Source organism: Oncorhynchus mykiss, chromosome 4 (genome assembly GCF_013265735.2).
Source record: "Oncorhynchus mykiss isolate Arlee chromosome 4, USDA_OmykA_1.1, whole genome shotgun sequence".
Lineage (NCBI taxonomy): Eukaryota > Metazoa > Chordata > Actinopteri > Salmoniformes > Salmonidae > Oncorhynchus > Oncorhynchus mykiss.
In genome coordinates, this window is record NC_048568.1 from 40,379,338 (window position 1) to 40,401,837 (window position 22,500).

A 22,500-nucleotide genomic window follows, 5' to 3' on the forward strand; every position below is an offset into this window, starting at 1 on the left:
AAAGGAATCCCAGACCCTTCTTACCTGAATGGCTAATTATGTACAGGTGTCAACCAATGAACCTAATTTCAATTGGTTCAATTTCCCAATTGCGGTTAGGTGCTCTTGATTTCATGCAGCTGGTGTGCACTGGTGTGCTAGAGGGTGGAGTTTACACATCATGGACCAATCCGACAGTTTTAAAGAGTGAACTCTACCCACCCATTCCAGATTGAGCCAATTGCAAAGATTTGTTTTGTACCCTATGGGGGAAGCCAACATACACTGCAAGGGGAAATAGATGTCAGAAATGCAGTGCTTTATCACTGTAAGCTATCTGTCCAGAACCAGATTTGCTTGCAATGCACATGATTGTATTATCAAATCATACAAGTGGACTTCTGGTAAGTATGCTTTAGTGAGCAAGTGTTGGGATCAAGTGCAACTATGTTTAACCTCACCCAAAATGAATGCTGTATTGATGAGTCATTTCCCTCCACGCACTACTTCTCACCTGAATGCATTTTTTTTATTTTAGGGGGTTGGGCAAAAGCTGAAATTGGGGTTGAGAGTTACCCTTTTATATACTGAACAAAACATGCAATAATTTCAAACATTTTACTGGGTTACAGTTCGTTTAAGGAAATCAGTAAATTGAAATCAATTCATTAGGACCTAATCTGTAGATTTCAAATGACTGGGAATTCAAATATCTGTTGATCACATAACTTTTCTTTAAAGGTAGGGGCGTGGATCAGAAAACCAGTCAATATCTGGAGTGAACAACATTTGCTTCATGCAGCACAACACATGTCCTTTGCATAGAGTTAATCAGGCTGTTATTTGTGGCCTGTGGAATGTTGTCCCACTCTTTTTCAATGGCTGGTTAACATTCACATGAGTCCTCTTACATTTGGGATCTTTACAGTCCCATTGATCAAACAACCATGAAACGATAGGCTCTCTCTCCCTCAGTTATGAACATCAACAAGATCAATAACTAATGCTAGCCAGAGCAAATAAGCTAAAAATCGAACGAAGGAACATTAGATTAACCCTCTCAAACGTTTTCAGCTGGCTGTCAGAATTGCACTGATAATCAATGGAGATTTGCAGCCTACTTGTCCTTCTGCACCTTGCCTGACAACCCATGCTTGTCCCAACCAAGCACCCAAGCTAACTGGCTAAAGTTTGCTAGCTTGTTAGCTAGCTTATTCCAGACAGAATCGAGAGAACACCTCACTGACCATTTTACTCAGTGTAGCAGAGCTGGTTAGGCTGTTAACATGTTATCTATAGCGTTCTTGACTAACGATTACTTCTGTTGTTTACTGACACCGGTCATATTCAGCAGGTGTTGCACATTTGTAGATTCATCAGTTGTTCTGCGTTCTGTCACACAGATGAGAGTGCTCTGAAATCGAAGTAGATAGCCAGAGTGAATTTACCAATTCAATCAAATCAAATTTCATTTGTCACATACACATGGTTAGCAGATGTTAATGCGAGTGTAGTGAAATGCTTGTGCTTCTAGTTCAGACAATGCAGTAATAACCAACGAGTAATCTAACCTAACAATTCCCAAACTACTACCATATACAAACAATTGTAAAGGGATAAAGAATATGTACATAAAGATATATGAATGAGTGATGGTACAGAACGGCAGAGGCAAGATGCAGTAGATGGTATCGAGTACAGTATATACATATAAGATGAGTAATGTAGGGTATGTAAACATTATATTAAGTAGCATTGTTTAAAGTGGCTAGTGATATATTTTTACATCAATTTCCATTATTAAAGTGGCTGGAGTTGAGTCAGTATGTTGGCAGCAGCCACTCAATGTTAGTGGTGGCTGTTTAACAGTCTGATGGCCTTGATTGAAAAACAGCTTCTGTCTCTCAGTCCCTGCCTTGATGCACCTGTACTGACCTCGCCTTCTGGATGATAGCGGGGTGAACAGGCAGTGGCTCGGGTGGATGTTGTCCTTGATGATCTTTATGGCCTTCCTGTGACATCGGGTGGTGTAGGTGTCCTGGAGGGCAGGTAGTTTGCCCCCGGTGATGCGTTGTGCAGACCTCACTACCCTCTGGAGAGCCTTACGGTTGTGGGCGGAGCAGTTACCGTACCAGGCGGTGATACAGCCCGACAGCATGCTCTCGATTGTGCATCTGCAGAAGTTTGTGAGTGCTTTTGGTGACAAGCCGAAATTCTTCAGCCTCCTGAGGTTGAAGGGGCGCTGCTGCGCCTTCTTCACCACGCTGTCTGTGTGGGTGGACCAATTCAATTTGTCCGTGATATGTACGCCGAGGAACTTAAAACTTACTACCCTCTCCACTACTGTCCCGTCGATGTGGATAGGGGGGTGCTCCCTCTGTTTCCTGAAATCCACAATCATCTCCTTTGTTTTGTTGACGTTGAGTGTGAGGTTATTTTCCTGACACCACACTCCGAGAGCCCTCACCTCCTCCCTGTAGGCCGTCTCGTCATTGTTGGTAATCAAGCCTACCACTGTAGTGTCGTCCGCAAACTTGATGATTGAGTTGGAGGCGTGCATGGTCACGCAGTCGTGGGGGAACAGGGAGTACAGGGTTAGGTTTAGGGCTCAGAACGCACCCTTGTGGGGCCCCAGTGTTGAGGATCAGCGGGGTGGAGATGTTACCTACCCTCACCACCTGGGGGCGCCCCGTCAGGAAGTCCAGTACCCAGTTGCACAGGGCGGGGTCGAGACCCAGGGTCTCGAGCTTGATGATGAGTTTGGAGGGTACTATGGTGTTAAATGCTGAGCTGTATTCGATGAACAGCATTCAGCATTGCATCGTCCGTGGACCTATTTGGGTCAAATTGGAGTGGGTCTAGGGTGTCAGGTAGGGTGGAGGAGCATGTGGGAACAGCAGACTGGGATCAGGATTGATTGAATATGTCCGTAAACACACCAGCCAGCTGGTCTGCGCATGCTCTGAGGATTTCGGCTGGGGATGCCGTCTGGGCCTGCAGCCTTGCGAGGGTTAACACGTTTAAATGTTTCACTCATGTCGGCTGCAGTGAAGGAGTGTCCGCAGGTTTTGGTTGCGGGCCATGTCAGTGGCACTGTATTGTCCTCAAAGCGGGCAAAAAAGTTATTTAGTCTGTCTGGGAGCAAGACTTCCTGGTCTGCGACGGGGCTGGTTTTCTTTTTGTAATCCGTGATTGACTGTAGACCCTGCCACATACCTCTGTGTCTGAGTCGTTGAATTGCGACTCTACTTTGTCTCTATACTGACGCTTAGCTTGTTTGATTGCCTTGAGGAGGGAATGGCTACACTGTTTGTATTCGGTCATGTTTCCGGTGCCCTTGCCCTGGTTAAAAGCAGTGGTTCGCACTTTCAGTTCCACTCGAATGCTGCCATCAATACACATTTTCTGGTTTGGGAATGTTTTAATAGTTGATATGCATCATCAATGCACTTTCTAATGAACTCGCTCATCGAATCAGCCTATTCGTCAATGTTGTTGTTGGACGCAATGCGGAACATATCCCAATTCACTTGATCGAAGCAGTCTTGAAGCGTGGAATGCAGCCTCAGGATATGTGGTTTCCAGTTTGCATAGAGTCAAATAAAGTTTGTTCAGGGCCATCGATGTGTTTGCTTGGGGGGGGGGGATATATACGGCTGTGATTATAATCAAAGAGAATTCCCTTGGTAGATAATGCGATCAACATTTGATTGTGAGGAATTCTAAGTCAGGTGAACAAAAAGACTTGAGTTCCTGTATGTTGTTATGATCACACCACGTCTCGTTAATCATAAGGCATACCCCCCGCCCTTCTTCTTACCAGAAAGCGGGTTGTTTCTGTTGGCGCGATGCGTGAAGAAACCAATATAGAGGTAAGATAGTTATCGATTTAATGACACACCACGTAAATATTTTTATATATGCTGTTCATATTAATGCAAAATCCGACTTATTGTGTATAATGCTATGCTAAAGAAACACCCCACTGAACGATTTTGAACATGAAGCCTCATATATGTAAAAATATTTAAAAGTACAATTGTATCAGCAAAGTACATTTTCACTCACAATGGGTAGTGAGTGAACACTATACTGCATTGTTAGGCCTACTATTATAATTTTTTTATTTTCATGTTTTTGCTCTCAAAGTCACACTTTCTTAATATAAAAACAACATCATTGGAAGTACACAAAAACGTTTTTAAAGAATCAGGAGACCACCTCTTACTTCTACCCCCTCCTTTTTCGAACATTCTGTTAAAAATCGCGCAACTTTTCAGCGTCCTGCTACTCATGCCAGGAATATAGTATATGCATATGATTAGTATGTGTGGATAGAAAACACTCTGAAGTTTCTAAAACTGGTTAAATCACGGCTGTGACTATAACAGATCGTGTGTTTCATTGAAAAACGCAAGAAAAACTGCTCTCTGAAAGCTAAAAATAATTTCCATAAGTCACTTCCACGAGTTGTTAAAAGAGGACAAAATTTAATAACGACCTGCATGCAATTCATACAAATTCCACACGATGTCGCCATTGTCGTCATTTTCAATTGAATTAATTGTTGGAAAATCCATTTATCTGGCATCCGTTTCTTCCATTCTTCACCCGGATGTTGTTAATGTAGACATTGGCAGCCATTGATTTGCAAACGAGGAGCTATTGAATAGACATCGCCCTGTAATCATTTTGATAGATTATAAACGTTTACTAATACCTAAAGTTGGATTACAAAAGGATTTCGAAGTGTTTTGTGAAAGTTTATCGTCGACTTTTTTAATTTAAAAAAATTACGCAGCGTTTAAAAACGATGTTTTTTTCTGAATGACACAGCTTCCATACAAAGCTATTTTGGGTATATATGGACCAATTTAAACGAAAAAAAGACCCAATAGTGATGTTTATGGGGCATATAGGAGTGCCAAGAAAGAAGCTCGTCAAAGGTAATGAATGTTTTATATTTTATTTCTGCGTTTTGTGCTGCGTCGGATAAGCGGAGTCTCTGTTTACGTCGCATTCAGGCATTTTCAGGTGGTGCATGCTATCAGATAATACCTTCTCATGCTTTCGCCGAAAAGCATTTTAAAAATCTGACTTGCTGGCTAGGTTCACAACGAGTGTAGCTTTAATTCAATACCCTGCTTGTGAATTTTGATCAAGGTTTGAGTTGTAACGAGTACATTTAGCATTTAGCGTAGCGCATTTGCATTTCCAGGTGTCTACTTGAGACATCTGCGTCTCAAGTAGAATCAAGAAGTTAAGGTCTGGGGAAATCTTATGAAAATTAGATTTTTTTTGTGTAGTTACCCTTTAATTTAAGTGAGCAGGCACAGAGTACTGTTGTTGGGTTAACAGTGTTTCTGTTGTACAGGCACCTAGTACTGTTGTTGGGTTAACAGTGTTTCTGTTGTACAGGCACCTAGTACTGTTGTTGGGTTAACAGTGTTTCTGTAGTACAGGCACCTAGTACTGTTGTTGGGTTAACAGTGTTTCTGTAGTACAGGCACCTAGTACTGTTGTTGGGTTAACAGTGTTTCTGTTGTACAGGCACCTAGTACTGTTGTTGGGTTAGCAGTGTTTCTGTAGTACAGGCACCTAGTGCTGTTGTTGGGTTAGCAGTGTTTCTGTTGTACAGGCACCTAGTACTGTTGTTGGGTTAGCTGTATTTCTGTTGTACAGGCACCTAGCACTGTTGTTGGGTTAGCAGTGTTTCTGTAACACACATGAGAACAAAAGGCCACTGGATTGATGATATCATTCTGACAGGTCAATCTGATAGGCTACGTTTTAGCTGGTGAACATATAATAGAGAATGTTTTTGGGAAAGCCTTTCCATCTATCAGAAGACAGTTAGGTCTATCATTACCAAAGATATTATGAGGCATGTCTTCCCTTGCTTCAAAGTAGCCAAGCCAGAATACTACCATAGAAATGTTGAGGGGAATATTTCAGAAACTCATATGTGTTCTCTTGTTGTTCAAATCAACTTTCTTCCAATGTCTAGCATTCATTATCTGAGTGCGGAATGGTGCTTATCACGGTAGAAGGCCGTTGCTTATCTTGCTAGAACAAAATACATACCTGCTGTGTGAGGATGAACCTGACTTTGTCTGACAACTTGACATAGAGCCAATCAGAAAGCACGAACCTCCAAGTGGGGGAGCGACAATAATTACTACTTCAGTTAAAATCACAGTCTAGTTCCAATGGCTTAAGGCTGGCAATTTACCGTAATGCTTTGTTTCCTAGGTGACGATTATGGGCATCCTGCCTGCACTGGAGCTGAACCAACTGGATCCCAAACAAGTGTGGTGTCTGGTCCAAATGCTAAAGCTACTGGCCACAATAGCCTGGCAAGTGTGACGCAGGGTCCAAATGCCACAGCTGAAGCAACTACCAACCATGCCTCTGCAGAAGCGGCTGGCCCCCGCGCCTCAGCTGAAGCAACTGCCAACCATACCTCTGCAGAAGCGGCCCACGGCTCAGCTGAATCAACTGCCAACCATGCCTCGGCAGAAGCCAATGGTCCCCACTCCTCAGCTGAAGCAACTGCCAACCATACCCCTGCAGAAGCGGCCGCCGGCCTTCGCGTCTCTGCAGAAGCGAAGGCCGGCCTTGAACAGAGACGGCCCGACCCCTCGACAAGCTAGATAGGGAGATCATAATTTGGTTAGCCCAACTCCTTAAATCGTCTTTCCCCTGTTACTGTGCCTCCATTTGAAGAAAAGGGCAAAGGTAACTGGAATTGTGCAAACTAATGCACTTGTTTGAAATAAGGATCTCCTTCACTTGTGCATCGTCATGCAAATTGTTTACAGGGGTGAACACTACAATGGTATGCATTGTTTTCAAAACCATACGACTAAAATTGACATCTGATTGGGCCACTATTGCTGACACTAAGGTTGTACGGTTATGATTTTGATTTGTCCTGGTGTTCCTGCTACTCTTGCATGATTTGTTCAATAAACTATTTGACTTCCAGAATGCCTTGTCTTTTAAATGTGGGTTTCTCTTCTGTCTACCATGTGTTTGCTGTTTGGGGACAGACTGGGTCTGGTGAAAAAGGGATTGTGGATCACACCACTTGTGGAAACAGATTTGTTTACCTTTGTTTCTGGTAGTTGAGGAAAGGTTGACTGCATTTCTTGTTTTAATTCCTCATTGTTTGCATAGTCAACATACACACACACTTACCCCACCAGACATGCCACCAGGGGTCTTTTCACAGTCTCCATATCCAGAACAAATTAAACTTACAGTATTATATAGAGCCATGATTGGCTGGAACTCCCTTCCATTCAGCGCAAGAGAACAGCAAACCGGGTTTAAAAAAACAAAACAAAGCCTCTCCCCCATGTGACCTACTGGTTGTGTGTCTGTACTGACATGTGACCTACTCGTTGTGTGGCTGTACTGACATGTAACCTACTGGTTGTGTGTCTGTACTGACATGTGACCTACTGGTTGTGTGTCTGTACTGACATGTGACCTCCTGGTTGTGTGTCTGTACTGGTTGTGTGTCTGTACTGACATGTGACCTACTGGTTGTGTGTCTGTACTGACATGTGACCTACTGGTTGTGTGTCTGTACTGACATGTGACCTACTGGTTGTGTGTCTGTACTGGTTGTGTGTCTACTGACATGTGACCTACTGGTTGTGTGTCTGTACTGACATGTGACCTACTGGTTGTGTGTCTGTACTGACAAGTGACCTACTGGTTGTGTGTCTGTACTGACATGTGACCTACTGGTTGTGTGTCTGTACTGGCATGTGACCTACTGGTTGTGTGTCTGTACTGACATGTGACCTACTGGTTGTGTGTCTGTACTGGTTGTGTGTCTGTACTGACATGTGACCTACTGGTTGTGTGGCTGTACTGACATGACACCTACTGGTTGTGTGGCTGTACTGACATGTGACCTACTGGTTGTGTGGCTGTACTGACATGTGACCTACTGGTTGTGTGTATGTGTAAATGAGATGCACAAACACACACATTTAAAACATGTAAATTGCCAAGCATATTTTTTTTTGTGTCAGACCCCAGTAAGACTAGCTGACATCGGCTAATGGGGATCCTAAAAAAATAAAAATATATATTCAACTACTTTAAAACCTGTTATGGCAAGTAGTTCCCCTCAGGGAACTCCAACCCCCCCATTCAGCTGAAAAGGTGGCGCAGGGAATTAAAAAATATTCTTTAGAAATATTTAACTTTCACACATTAACAAGTCCAATACTTCAAATGAAAGAAACATATTGTTCATCTACCCGTGTCCGATATAAAAATAAATGTTTTACAGGGTAAACACAACATATATTAATGTTAGACCACCACCAAATCAAAGGGAAAACGCAGCCATTTTTTCTAGCCAAAGAGTCACAAAAGCAGGATTAGAAATAAATGAATCACTAACCTTTTGAAAATCTTCATCAGATGACACTCATATAACATGTTACACTATACATTTATGTTTTGTTCGATAATATGCATATTTATATCCACAAATCTCGGTTTACATTGACGCCATGTTCAGAACTGCCTCCAAAATATCCAAAGGAATTATAGAAAGCTACGCCAGATAACAGAAATACTCATCATACACTTTGACTAAAGATACATGTTCTACATATAATTAAAGATACACTGGTTCTTAATGCAACCGCTGTGTCAGATTTTTTAAAAACGTTACGGAAAAAGCTTACCATGTAATAATCTGAGACGGCGCTCAGACGTAAAAGTATTTCTCCGCCATGTTGGAGTCAACAGAAATACGAAATTACAACATAAATATTCCCTTACCTTTGATGATCTTTCATCAGAATGCAGTGCAAGGAGTCCTAGTTCCACAATAAATTGTTGTTTTGTTCCATAATGTCCAATACTAGTGTCCAAGTAGCTGCATTTGCTATCACTTTCAGCTCACGTGCCCAAAAACTGACTGCTGGTCCAGGATAACTCGCACGAAAACTTCCAAAATATATATTCCAGGTCGAATAAACTGGTCAAACTAAGTAGAGAATCAATCTTCAGGATGTTATTATCATATATATCCAATAACGTTCCAACCGGATCATACGTTTTCAGCTTGAGCCAAATGGAACAGCGGTAGCACCAACAGAGAAATGCGCCACAGGAAAATGGCATTCTGTCGGGACACTGACTATTTCCCCTCCCATTCGGTCAAAGTTCACAGCAAATGCTCCATTCCATTTTCTACTGAATGAGTGGAAGGCGTAGGAAGTGCTACCAGAGCCATATCTTGTTGGGAGAGGAGGGGGCGATGATGTCAAAGTTGCCCCACATTCAGAATTTCACTTCTTGTTTGGAAGATTGCCTTCCCTATGAGTTCTGTTATTCTCACATACATAATTCAAACAGTTTTAGAAACTTCAGAGTGTTTTCTATCCAATAGTAATAATAATATGCATATATTAGCAATCTAGGACAGAGTAGGATAAAGTTTACCATGGGCACGCAATTCATCCAAAGTGAAAATACTGCCCCCTATCCTCAACAAGTTTTAAGCATTTGAAAAACTACAACCTTTTCTACCCAGGTCTGACCACCACGGGACACTGGGTGTAAACGATATAGTGAAATGCTTCCTTGCAAGCTCTTTCCTAAACAGTACAGAATCAATATGAAAGAAACCGAAAGAAAGGAAATAGAAAGAGGGGAGTGACTGCAAATCATAGCACAGTCCATTTGTATGTTCCCATGGTAGCAAGCATCTCAAATCCAAAATTACATCTAGAATGGGCTTCCTATTTCGCAACAAAGCATCCCTCACTAATGCTGCCCAACACCCTCGTAAAACTGACTATCCACCAATTGACTTTGGCGATATCATTTACAAAATATCCTCCAACTCTCAAATTGGATACAGTCTATCACTTTTGGAATAACTGTCTTCAAAGTAATGGCTCGGGACGTCGGGTTTGATATGAAAGCTTATTTTAGTAATAATACTTGTTCACGTTACATTTAACAACTTTAGATTCTACAGAGCAATGGAAGTAAGATGCTAGTGAAAGGTCCGCTTAATCACTTCACACCTGCACATAACTGCACATATCTCTCTCATTCCCTGTCGCAAGGCATTCTGGAACTTGCAGTCAACAATTACTTATTACTTACAGTCTTACAATTACATATGTAAATAACTGTAAAGAAATATCTTTCGATACAGCTCAATGAATTAACTTAAACATTAACTCTGTAACACATTAAAGTTACAACAATCACAGTGCCATCTGTTTTGTCACCAAAGCCCCATATACTTCCCACCACTGCGAACTGTACTCTCTCATTGGCTGGCCCTCGCTTCATACTCATCGCCAAACCCTCTGGCTCCAGTTCATCTACAAGTCTTTGCTAGGTAAAGCCCCGCCTTATCTCAGTTCACTGGTCACCATAGCAGCACCCAACTGCAGCACGCGCTCCAGCAGGTATATTTCCCTGGTAACCCCCAAAGCCAATTTCTCCTTTGGCCGCCTTTCATTCCAGTTCTCTGCTGCCAATGACTGGAACGAACTGTAAAAATCACTGAAGCTGGAGAATCTTTATCACATTCACTAACTTCAAGCACCAGCTGTCAGAGCAGCTCACAGATCATTGCACCTGTACATAGCCCATCTGTTAAAAAAATAAATAAATAAAAAAACTAGCCTTCTGATCTGACTGCACTTGTTATGTTAACAATAACAATGAAAATATCAAAAAAGAAGGACCAAGCGTTTTCAACAGGGGGGGATCAAGCTGATTCTATACCATTTTACAGAGGCCAGTTCATGAAGGAAGGCTTGCTCATTAAAGTTTTTTAGCATGCGTCTATGACAAATCTGGACAGGTCGTTTCACAGAGCAGCCATTACGAAAACGGTGATCACTAAGGTCATTACAGAAAACACAAGACTGATACCTATCAGGATTATTTGTGAGGGTGACATCAAGGAGAGTAGCCTTTTCTGGGTGTTTGGAGTCATACCTTGTGGTATTGCTGATAATCTGAGAAAGCTGTGAGTCCCATTGATTTAGGACTTGGTCAGGTGGTTTAAGCATGTCCCAGTTTAGGTCACCTAGCAGGACAAATTCAGACTTAGTGTAAGGGGCCTTGAGAGAGCTTAGGGCAGGTAGATTACTGGCCCGTGTTGATGGAGGACGATAGCAACAAGCAACAGTCAACAAAGAGATATTTGAAAGTTTAATGCTTAAAACAAGCAAATCAAATTGTTTGGGGACAGATTTGGTGGAGACAAATGAGCACTGAAGGTGATCCTTGGAAAAGATGGCCACTCCCCCATCTTTAGAAGATCTGTTTTCTGAGGGTTGGAAATCAAGAGATTGACTGTTTTTGAGAGATTGACTGAGATTGACACTGTTTGGAGGTGCTAAATACTAATTGGCAGGCAAACATTAGACAATCCTACCGGTGTGTCTGAGCTATAATGGATATTACCATCTCTGTCCAAATATCTGTCCATAAAACTGTTCAAATGTGAGGTGCAGCAGAGGAGCTACAGGAGGATGGGCTTATTTTCATGGCCTTGAATGGAGTTGATGGAACAGAGTTTCCAATATGTTTGATATGTTTGACTCCGTTCCATGGATTCCATTCCAGCCATTACAATCAGCCTGTCCTCCTCTAGCTCCTCCCACCAGCCTCCTCTGGTGTGGCATTTTGGAACATTCTGAATAGGCCAACCACCGTGTGCACATTCATGCACTTAAAATGTGAAGAAATAATAGTTGGATCCTAACATTCTGATCTGTTCCATCAGCCTTATGAATTGATACAGCGTATACCTCCACTATACTACTTTGATACACATCAGTGGGGATTAAGAATTGAGTACACAAAATGTCCATTGAAAACAAAGTGGTACACCTGCGTATATCCTCCATTACACCACTAACTGTACGATTTGAGAAGGGCGCTCCTCCCTCACTGCTTTTGCCTTTTCACATCACCTTCCATAGACCGGTGCACTGCAGTTCAGGTTAGTAGAACTCCCTCATAGGCTGCATTACAAAGGCATCCCAATTCTGATATTTTTTTTCACTAATTAGTCTTTTGACCAATCAGCTCTGAAAAAGATCTGATGTGAAAAGATCTGATGTGATTGCTCAAAACATTAATAATTGGAAAACCGATTAGAATTGGGCTCCCTGTGTAACACAGCAATAGGTCAGTCTCTACAGCTAAAGTGAGGCAACGCAACAACCAATGGTTGCGTGCCACATCATCAACTGTGTCATCCACTGACATATGATGTGGTTAGTTGATACTTAAAATACCTATCAAGGCGATGTAAGATCTGGCAGACTTCAGCAACGTTTAAGCTTTGGAAAGGGCTGAAGTCTGTTTGGACACAATCACAAACTACCTCATAGTCTGTTTGTTTACACAGGCAGCCCAATTCTGACCTTTTGCCCCGCGTTGCTGGCAAAACGGCTGACCTGATTGGTGAAAAGACCAATTAGTTGGAAAAAGATCAGAATTTGGCAGCTACAGACGAATGAACATGTATGAAATTGAATATGCGTTCATCAATTGTCTGTTTTTTTGTAAATTGTTGATCTGAATTTGGTCTTTCTTTTGTCGTCCAATTCTCTCTCTGTTGTTCACCATAAGTCAACGGATGACTGCACTAATCGCATTTGGGAAATTGAACCAATGGAAATGAAGGTCATTGGCTGACAGCTGTACATAATTAGTCAGCCAGGTTAGAAGGGTCTGGGATTCCTTTATGAGGTGTAACCAAAACAGCTGTTAGACATAGCAACAGGGATTTTCTGGCAGGCTGTCTAGCATTAGTTCTGAAAACTGTTGTGGTTTTGATCACTAATATGGCTTTTGGACTCTCTTTGAGGTTAGTTTTTCTCAATGTATTCATCTGGTTGGTTTACCATGTCTTAGTGTTCACTGGTTATTTATGTTTAACTGTCTGACTGTTTTGTAGTGTTTCTTGGATTTGTTGCCTGCTAATTGGAGGGATGAAGTGTTTTACACATGAAGGTGCGTTTTGGTTTACACTAATTCAGGTCAAATCACAGGTCTAGTTCCGGTCCAAATTAAGGCTGGCATTTTACCACAATGTTTTCCTTGTTTCCTAGGTAACGCTCATGGGCATCCTGCCTACACTGGACCTAAACCAACTGGATCCTATGCCCAAGCAAGTATGGTGTCTGGTCCAAATGCTAAAGCTACTGGCCACAATGCCACGTCAAGTGTGAAGTCCGGCCACGGCGCCTCAGCAGAAGCTTCAGGCCCCGGCGCCTCAGCAGAAGCGTCAGGCCCCGGCGCCTCAGCAGAAGCGTCAGGCCCCGGCGCCTCAGCAGAAGGGTCCGGCCACGGCGCCTCAGCAGAAGGGTCCGGCCACGGCGCCTCAGCAGAAGGGTCCGGCCACGGCGCCTCAGCAGAAGGGTCCGGCCACGGCGCCTCAGCAGAAGGGTCCGGCGCCTCAGCAGAAGGGTCCGGCGCCTCAGCAGAAGGGTCCGGCGCCTCAGCAGAAGGGTCCGGCGCCTCAGCAGAAGCGACAAGCCTTGAACAGACGGCCCGACCACTCAACTAGGGAGATCATAATTTTGTTTGGCCAACTCCTTAATCGTCTTATCCCTGTTACTGTGCCTCTTGAAGAAAAGGGTAAAGGTAACTGAGGTGGAAATGTGCCAACTAATGCGCTTGTTTGAAATGAGGATCTTCTTCACTTGTACATCATCATGCAAATTGTTTACAAGGGTGAACACAACAATGTTATGAATTGTTTTTATAACCATGTGACTAAATTGACTTCTGATGTAGTGATATTCCTGACACTTAGGTTCTACGGTTATGCTTTTGATTTAGCCTGGTGTTCCTGCTACTCTTGCATGATTTGTTCAATAAACCATTTGACTTTCAAAAAACCTTGTCCTTAAAATATAATGTTCTCTTCTGCCTACCATGTGCTTGCTGTTTGGGAACAGACTGTGGGCCTGGAGTAAAAGGGAATGTGGTTCACAACACTTGTATAAACAGGTTTGTTTCTGGTAGTTCAAATTCTAAAGTTCTCTAACTTGTCAGAGCTCCCTCATATGTTCATACTTTACCTGTCCCTTAGTGTAGGCTGTTTGATTTACAGTAATCTGCCTTTTACCACCAATGCCTACAGAATGTGAATGCAGTTTAACTCATCGTCCCATTGCCTGTCACTAACCTGTCCCAGGGACGCTGAAGTTTCTCCTTGGCCTTATTCAGAAACATTTAAACAACTTGACACATTCTGCCTGTTCTCCAATGTTGGCGCCGACAGAGATGGCCGCCTCGCTTTGCGTTCCTAGGAAACTATGCAGTTTTTTTCACGTGTTATTTCTTACATTAGTACCCCAGGTCATCTTAGGTTTCATTACATACAGTCGAGAAGAACTACTGAATATAAGATTAGCGTCAACTCACCATCAGTACGACCAAGAATATGTTTTTCGCAACGCGGACCCTGTGTTCTGCCTTACAAACAGGACAACGGAGTGGATCCTATGCAGCGACCCAAAAAAACGACTCCGAAAGAGAGGGAAACGTGGCGGTCTTCTGGTCAGACTCCGGAGACGGGCACACCGCGCACCACTCCCTAGCATTCTTCTTGCCAATGTCCAGTCTCTTGACAACAAGGTTGATGAAATCAGAGCAAGGGTAGCATTCCAGAGGGACATCAGAGACTGTAACGTCCTTTGCTTCACTGAAACATGGCTCACTGGAGAGACTCTATCCGAAGCGGTGCAGCCAACGGGTTTCTCCACGCATCGCGCTGACAGAAACAAACATCTTTCTGGTAAGAAGAGGGGCGGGGGCGTATGCCTCATGGCCAACGTGACATGGTGTGATGAAAGAGACATACAGGAACTCAAATCCTTCTGTTCACCTGATTTAGAATTCCTCACAATCAAATGTAGACCACATTATCTACCAAGAGAATTCTCTTCGATTATAATCACAGCCGTATATATCCCCCCCCAAGCAGACACATCGATGGCTCTGAACGAACTTTATTTAACTCTCTGCAAACTGGAAACGATTTATCCGGAGGCTGCATTCATTGTAGCTGTGAATTTTAACAAGGCTAATCTGAAAACAAGACTCCCTAAATTTTATCAGCATATCGATTGCGCAACCAGGGGTGGAAAGACCTTGGATCATTGTTACTCTAACTTCCGCGACGCATATAAGGCCCTGCCCCGCCCCCCTTTCGGAAAAGCTGACCACGACTCCATTTTGTTGATCCCTGCCTACAGACAGAAACTAAAACAAGAGGCTCCCACGCTGAGGTCTGTCCAACGCTGGTCCGACCAAGCTGACTCCACACTCCAAGACTGCTTCCATCACGTGGACTGGGAGATGTTTCGTATTGCGTCAGATAACAACATTGACAAATACGCTGATTCGGTGTGCGAGTTCATTAGAACGTGCGTTGAAGATGTCGTTCCCATAGCAACGATTAAAACATTCCCTAACCAGAAACCGTGGATTGATGGCAGCATTCGTGTGAAACTGAAAGTGCGAACCACTGCTTTTAATCAGGGCAAGGTGTCTGGTAACATGACCGAATACAAACAGTGCAGCTATTCCCTCCGCAAGGCTATCAAACAAGCTAAGCGCCAGTACAGAGACAAAGTAGAATCTCAATTCAACGGCTCAGACACAAGAGAAATGTGGCAGGGTCTACAGTCAATCACAGACTACAGGAAGAAATCCAGCCCAGTCACGGACCAGGATGTCTTGCTCCCAGGCAGACTAAATAACTTTTTTGCCCGCTTTGAGGACAATACAGTGCCACTGTCACGGGCTGCAACGAAAACATGCGGTCTCTCCTTCACTGCAGCCGAGGTGAGTAAGACATTTAAACGTGTTAACCCTCGCAAGGCTGCAGGCCCAGACGGCATCCCCAGCCGCGCCCTCAGAGCATGCGCATTGTTCCTGTTCCCAAGAAAGCTAAGGTAACTGAGCTAAACGACTACCGCCCCGTAGCACTCACATCCGTCATCATGAAGTGCTTTGAGAGACTAGTCAAGGACCATATCACCTCCACCCTACCTGACACCCTAGACCCACTCCAATTTGCTTACCGCCCAAATAGGTCCACAGACGATGCAATCTCAACCACACTGCACACTGCCCTAACCCATCTGGACAAGAGGAATACCTATGTGAGAATGCTGTTCATCGACTACAGCTCGGCATTCAACACCATAGTACCCTCCAAGCTCGTCATCAAGCTCGAGACCCTGGGTCTCGACCCCGCCCTGTGCAACTGGGTACTGGACTTCCTGACGGGCCACCCCCAGGCGGTGAGGGTAGGCAACAACATCTCCTCCCCGCTGATCCTCAACACTGGGGCCACACAAGGGTGCGTTCTGAGCCCTCTCCTGTACTCCCTGTTCACCCACGACTGCGTGGCCACGCACGCCTCCAACTCAATCATCAAGTTTGCGGACGACACAACAGTGGTAGGCTTGATTACCAACAACGACGAGACGGCCTACAGGGAGGAGGTGAGAGCCCTCGGAGTGTGGTGTCAGGAAAATAACCTCACACTCAACGTCAACAAGACTAAGGAGATGATTGTGGACTTCAGGAAACAGCAGAGGGAACACCCCCCTATCCACATCGATGGAACAGTAGTGGAGAGGGTAACAAGTTTTAAGTTCCTCGGCATACACATCACAGACAAACTGAATTGGTCCACTCACACAGACAGCATCGTGAAGAAGGCGCAGCAGCGCCTCTTCAACCTCAGGAGGCTGAAGAAATTCGGCTTGTCACCAAAAGCACTCACAACCTTCTACAGATGCACAATCGAGAGCATCCTGGCGGGCTGTATCACCGCCTGGTATGGCAACTGCACCGCCCTCAACCGTAAGGCTCTCCAGAGGGTAGTGAGGTCTGCACAACGCATCACCGGGGGCAAACTACCTGCCCTCCAGGACACCTACACCACCCGATGTCACAAGAAGGCTAAAAAGATCATCAAGGACATCAACCACCCGAGCCACTGCCTGTTCACCCCGCTATAAACCAGAAGGCGAGGTCAGTACAGGTGCATCAAAGCGGGGACCGAGAGACTGAAAAACAGCTTCTATCTCAAGGCCATCAGACTGTTAAACAGCCACCACTAACATTGAGTGGCTGCTGCCAACATACTGATTCAAATCTTTAGCCACTTTAGTAATGGAAAAATGTATGTAATAAATGTATCACTAGCTACTTTAAACAATGCCACATTATATAATGTTTACATACCCTACATTACTCATCTCATATGTATATACTGTACTCTATACCATCTACTGCATCTTGCCTATGCCGTTCGGCAATCTCTCATTCATATATTTTTATTTACATATTCATTACTGATTCATTCCTTTACACTTGTGTGTATAAGGTAGTTGTTGTGAAATTTTTAGGTTAGATTAGTTGTTAGATATTACTGCATGGTCAGAACTAGAAGCACAATCATTTCGCTACACTCGCATTAACATCTGCTAACCATGTGTATGTGAACAATTCAAATTTTGTATTTGATTTGGGCACAGCCGTTGATGGGCCTGGCACACTTGAGAGCCAGGCCCTGCCAATCAGAATGAGTTTTCCCCACAAAAGGGCTTTATTACAGACAGAAATACCCCTTAGTGTCATCAGCTGTCCGGATGGCTGGTCTCAGACGATCACACAGGTAAAGAAGCCTGTTGTGGATGTCATGCGTGGTTACACGTGGTCTGTGGTTGGGAGCCCGGTTGGACGTGTTGCCAAGTTGGAGGCGGCTTATCGTAAAAAAACTGAACATTAAATCCTCTGGCAACAGATCTTTTATTTCAGCTCATGAAACATGAGATCAACACTTTACAAGTTGTGTTTATTTTTGTTCACTACAGTTTACTCATGTTTCCCTATGAAAGTGTAGAAGTAGTACCTCAACCTGTCCAGTAAATGGCAAGGTGTAGGCCTGTTCAAAGCACTCAAACTGGATTCTGTGACATGTGGATCAGATTAATGTCATCAGATTATTTTCAGAACAAAATGTTTATAAACTCAGATCGATCTGATCATGGGTAAATGATCACAGAATCCAAATCATTCAGACCCCCCCCCCCCCCCCCCCCCCCCCCCCCCCCACCCAAAAAAAAGTTTCAAAGCAGCGCCAGAGGACATCTCCCTCTGTGACAAATTTAGTGCTTTAATCAAACATTTTACTAGAGTCCACACTTGCAGCTTTAGATTTAATTCCTCCATGAACAAATTGTCAGAAACAAAAGTCCCGTTTTCAGGACCCTGTCATTCAAAGATAAATTGTAAAAATCAAAATAACTTCACAGATCTTCATTGTATGGGCTTTAACATTGTTTCCCATTTCATGAACATGCACCTGTCGAACGATCGTTAAGACACTAACAGCTTACAGAACGCTAAGTGTTTCTTGAAATTGTTGGACACCTTGATACCAAAAAAAGCAAGTCACCAGCCAGGCTTAAGAACCAATTCATATTTTGTCTCTAGATTAATTTGTACAAAGTGCGAGCTTAAGTGCACCTTTCAAAATCTATTGAAGTTCCTTCAACATGCACCTTTCGAACGATCGTTAAGACACTAACAGCTTACAGACGGTAAGCAATTAAGGTCACAGTTATGAAAACTTAAAACACAAAAGAGGCCTTTTTACTGACTCTGAAAAAACACCAAAAGAGAGATGCCCAGGGTCCCTGCTCATCTGCGTGAACGTGCCTTAGGTATGCTGCAAGGAGGCATGAGGACTGCTGATGTGGCCAGTGCAATAAATTGCAATGTCCGCTACTGTGAGACGCCAATGACAGCGCTACATTGAGACAAGACAGACAGCTGATCAGGAACTCCAGGAACGCACAATCCCTCCATCAGTGCTCAGACTGTCCGCAATAGGCTGAGAGAGGCTGGACTGAGGGCTTGTAGGCCTGTTGTAAGGCAGGTCCTCACCAGACATCACCAGACATCACAGGCAACAACGTCGCCTATGGGCACAAACCCACAGTCGCTGGTCTAGACAGGACTGACAAAAAGTGTTCTACATTGACGAGGTATGGTTTTGTCTCACCGGGGGTGATGGTCGGATTCACATTTGAGCGTTACACCGAGGCCTGAAAATCTGGAGCGGGATCGATTTGGAGGTGGAGGGTCCGTCATGGTCTGGGGCGGTGTGTCACAGCATCATCGGACGGACCTTGTTGTCTTGCAGGCAATCTCAAAGCTGTGCGTTACAGGGAAGACATCCTCCTCCCTCATGTGGTTCCCTTCCTGCAGACATCCTGACATGACCCTCCAGCATGACAATGCCACCAGCCATACAGCTCGTTCTGTGCGTGATTTCCTGCAAGACAGGAATGTCCAGTGTTCTGCCATTGCCAGCAAAGAGCTTGGAACTCAATCCCATTGAGCACGTCTAGGACCTGTTGGATCGGAGGGTGAGGGCCATTCCCCCCAGAAATGTCTGGAAACTTACAGGTGCCTTGGTGGACGAGTGGGGCAATATCTCACAGCAAGAACTGGCAAATCTGGTGCAGTCCATGAGATGCACTGCAGTTCTTAATACATCTGGTGTCCACAACAGATACTGTTACTTTTGACCCCCCCTTTGTTCTGGAACACATTCCATTTGTTAGTCACATGTTTGTGGAACTTGTTCAGTTTGTTGTTGAATCTTTTATATTCATACACATTTTTGTACATCAAGTTTGCCGCAAATTACACAGCTGACAGCGAGACAATGTTTTTTTTCCCCTGAGTTTAGTTGCTTGACAGTCCTAAAATGTCAGAATGCTAAGTGTTTCTTGAAATTGTTGGACACCTTGATACCAAAAAAAAGAAAGTCACCAGCCAGGCTTAAGAACCAATTCATATTTATGTCTCTAGATAATTTTGTACAAAGTGAGAGCTTAAGTGCACCTTTTAAAATCTATTGAAGTTCCTACCAGGGGCTTCTGCAAGTGCAACCTCATTGTGGTCAGGTAGAATTGGATTGTGCAGAAGACCACATTGAGAGTTGGCATAAGGAATGTCTGAACGACTCCAAGTGGAGTACTTTTCACAACTGAAAGCAATGAACGCATATATGATTGCAGCCATGTGTCTGGCCAGACCAACATTGTAGAACAGGCAGAATGTATCAAGTTGTTTTAATGTTTCTGAATAAGGCCAAGGAGAAACTTCAGCGTCCCTGGGACAGGTTAGTGACAGGTAATGGGACGATGAGTTTAACCGCATTCACATTCTGTAGGCATTGGTGGTAAAAGGCAGATTACTGTAAAGCAAACAGCCTACACTAAGGGACAGGTAAAGTAAGAACATATGAGGGATCTCTGACAAGTTAGAGAACTTTAGAATTTGAACTACCAGAAACAAATCTGTTTATACAAGTGTTGTGAACCACATTCCCTTTTACTCCAGGCCCACAGTCTGTTCCCAAACAGCAAGCACATGGTAGGCAGAAGAGAACATTATATTTTAAGGACAAGGTTTTTTGAAAGTCAAATGGTTTATTGAGCAAATCATGCAAGAGTAGCAGGAACACCAGGCTAAATCAAAAGCATAACCGTAGAACCTAAAAGTGTGTCAGGAATATCACTACATCAGAAGTCAATTTAGTCGCATGGTTATAAAAACAATTCATAACATTGTATCGTCCAAACCTGTAAACAATTTGCATGACGATGTACAAGTGAATGAGATCCTCATTTCAAACAAGCACATTAGTTTGCACATTTCCCCACCTCAGTTACCTTAACCCTTTTCTGCAATAGGCACAGTAACAGGGATAAGACGATTAAGGAGTTGGCCAAACCAAATAATGATCTCCCTAGTTGAGTGGTCGGGCCGTCTGTTCAAGGCTTGTTGCTTCTGCTGAGGCGCCGGGGCCTGAAGCTTCTGCTGAGGCGCCGGGGCCTGACGCTTCTGCTGAGGCGCCGGGGCCTGACGCTTCTGCTGAGGCGCCGGGGCCTGACGCTTCTGCTGAGGCGCCGGGGCCTGAAGCTTCTGCTGAGGCGCCGGGGCCTGAAGCTTCTGCTGAGGCGCCGGGGCCTGAAGCTTCTGCTGAGGCGCCGGGGCCTGAAGCTTCTGCTGAGGCGCCGGGGCCTGAAGCTTCTGCTGAGGCGCCGGACGCTTCTGCTGAGGCGCCGGGGCCTGAAGCTTCTGCTGAGGAGCCGGGGCCTGAAGCTTCTGCTGAGGCGCCGGGGCCTGAAGCTTCTGCTGAGGCGCCGGGGCCTGAAGCTTCTGCTGAGGCGCCGGGGCCTGAAGCTTCTGCTGAGGCGCCGGGGCCTGAAGCTTCTGCTGAGGCGCCGGGAGCTTCTGCTGAGGCGCCGGGGCCGGACGCTTCTGCTGAGGCGCCGGACGCTTCTGCTGAGGCGCCGGGGCCTGACGCTTCTGCTGACGTGACATTGTGGCCAGTAGCGTCTGCTGACGTGGCATTGTGGCCAGTAGCGTCTGCTGACGTGGCATCGTGGCCAGTAGCTTTAGCATTTGGACCAGACACCACACTTGCTTGGGCATATGATCCAGTTGGTTCAGGTCCAGTGTAGGCAGGATGCCCATGAGCGTTACCTAGGAAACAAAGACAACATTGTGGTAAAATGCCAGCCTTAATTTGCATCGGAACTAGACCTGTGATTTGACCTGAATTAGTGTAAAGCAAAACGCACCTTTAAGTGTAAAACACTTTATCCCTCCAATTAGCAGGCAACAAATCCAAGAAACACTACAAAACAGTCAGACAGTTAAACATAAATAACCAGTGAACACTAAGACATGGTAAACCAACCAGATGAATACATTGAGAAAAACTAACCTCAAAGAGAGTCCAAAAGTCAGAGCCATATTAGTGATCAAAACCACAACAGTATTCAATAACTAATTCTCGACAGCCTGCCAGAATATCCCTGTTGCTATGTCTAACAGCTGTTTTGGTTGCACCTCATAAAGGCATCCCAGACCCTTCTACCCTGGCTGGCTAATTATGTACAGCTGTCAGCCAATGACCTTCATTTCCATTGGTTCAATTTCCCAAATGCGATTAGGTGCAGTCATCCGTTGACGTATGGTGAACAACAGAGAGAGAATTGGACGACAAAAGAAAGACCAAATTCAGTTCAACAACTTACAAAAAAACAGACAATTGATGAACGCTATTCAATTTCATACATGTTCATTCGTCTGTAGCTGCCAAATTCTGATCTTTTTACCACTAATTGGTCTTTTCACCAATCAGATAAGCCGTTTTGCCAGCAAAGGATCAGAATTGGGCTCCCTGTGTAAACTCATCCTGTGTGGCTGGGACCAGGTAGTTTGTCATTGTGTCCAAACAGACTTCAGCCACTTTCCAAAGCTTAGACGTTGCTGAAGTCTGCCAGATCTTACATCGCCTTGATAGGTATTTTAAGTATCAACTAACCACATCATATGTCAGTGGATGACACAGTTGATGATGTGGCACGCGACCATTGGTTGTTGCGTTGC

General features: G+C 44.3%; 3 protein-coding genes across 18 annotated transcripts in view; 2 read left to right on the forward strand and 1 right to left on the reverse strand.

Moving 5' to 3' along the window:
- The window catches only part of LOC110522598 (polysialoglycoprotein-like), a 42,755-nt gene that overhangs the window by 1,459 nt on the left and 18,796 nt on the right, over positions 1-22,500 (reverse strand). For 4 of the 11 annotated variants that reach the window (XM_036976294.1, XM_036976293.1, XM_036976298.1 and 1 more), the window contains one exon: positions 20,509-21,588. The exons of 2 other annotated variants lie outside the window; for them this stretch is intronic. In XM_036976294.1, the coding sequence (XP_036832189.1) occupies positions 20,773-21,579 (807 nt within the window). In that variant the 5' untranslated portion in view covers positions 21,580-21,588 and the 3' untranslated portion in view covers positions 20,509-20,772. Of the gene's footprint in view, positions 1-24; positions 49-20,508; positions 21,589-21,686; positions 21,743-21,832; positions 22,009-22,226; positions 22,467-22,500 lie in introns of those variants that run through there. 5 more of the 11 variants (XM_036976299.1, XM_036976292.1, XM_036976295.1 and 2 more) reach the window with 5 other exon arrangements.
- Positions 197-6,966, forward strand: LOC118936457 (coiled-coil domain-containing protein 8-like). The gene is made up of 2 exons (XM_036976308.1): positions 197-383; positions 6,232-6,966. Exons 1-2 carry the CDS (start codon positions 281-283, stop codon positions 6,630-6,632), a joined length of 504 nt encoding a protein of 167 aa, XP_036832203.1. The 5' UTR covers positions 197-280; the 3' UTR covers positions 6,633-6,966.
- LOC110522596 (skin secretory protein xP2-like) overlaps positions 12,313-22,500 on the forward strand; it is a 46,159-nt gene continuing 35,971 nt past the window's right edge. The window contains exons 1-2 of one of the 6 annotated variants that reach the window (XR_005051537.1): positions 12,313-12,862; positions 13,107-13,898. Coding sequence is in view for 4 of the 6 variants with exons in the window: in XM_036976280.1 (XP_036832175.1) it covers positions 12,840-12,862 (23 nt within the window). In the remaining 2 variants the exon portion in view is untranslated. Of the gene's footprint in view, positions 12,863-12,952; positions 13,009-13,106; positions 13,899-22,500 lie in introns of those variants that run through there. The other 5 variants (XM_036976287.1, XM_036976281.1, XM_036976283.1 and 2 more) reach the window with 5 other exon arrangements.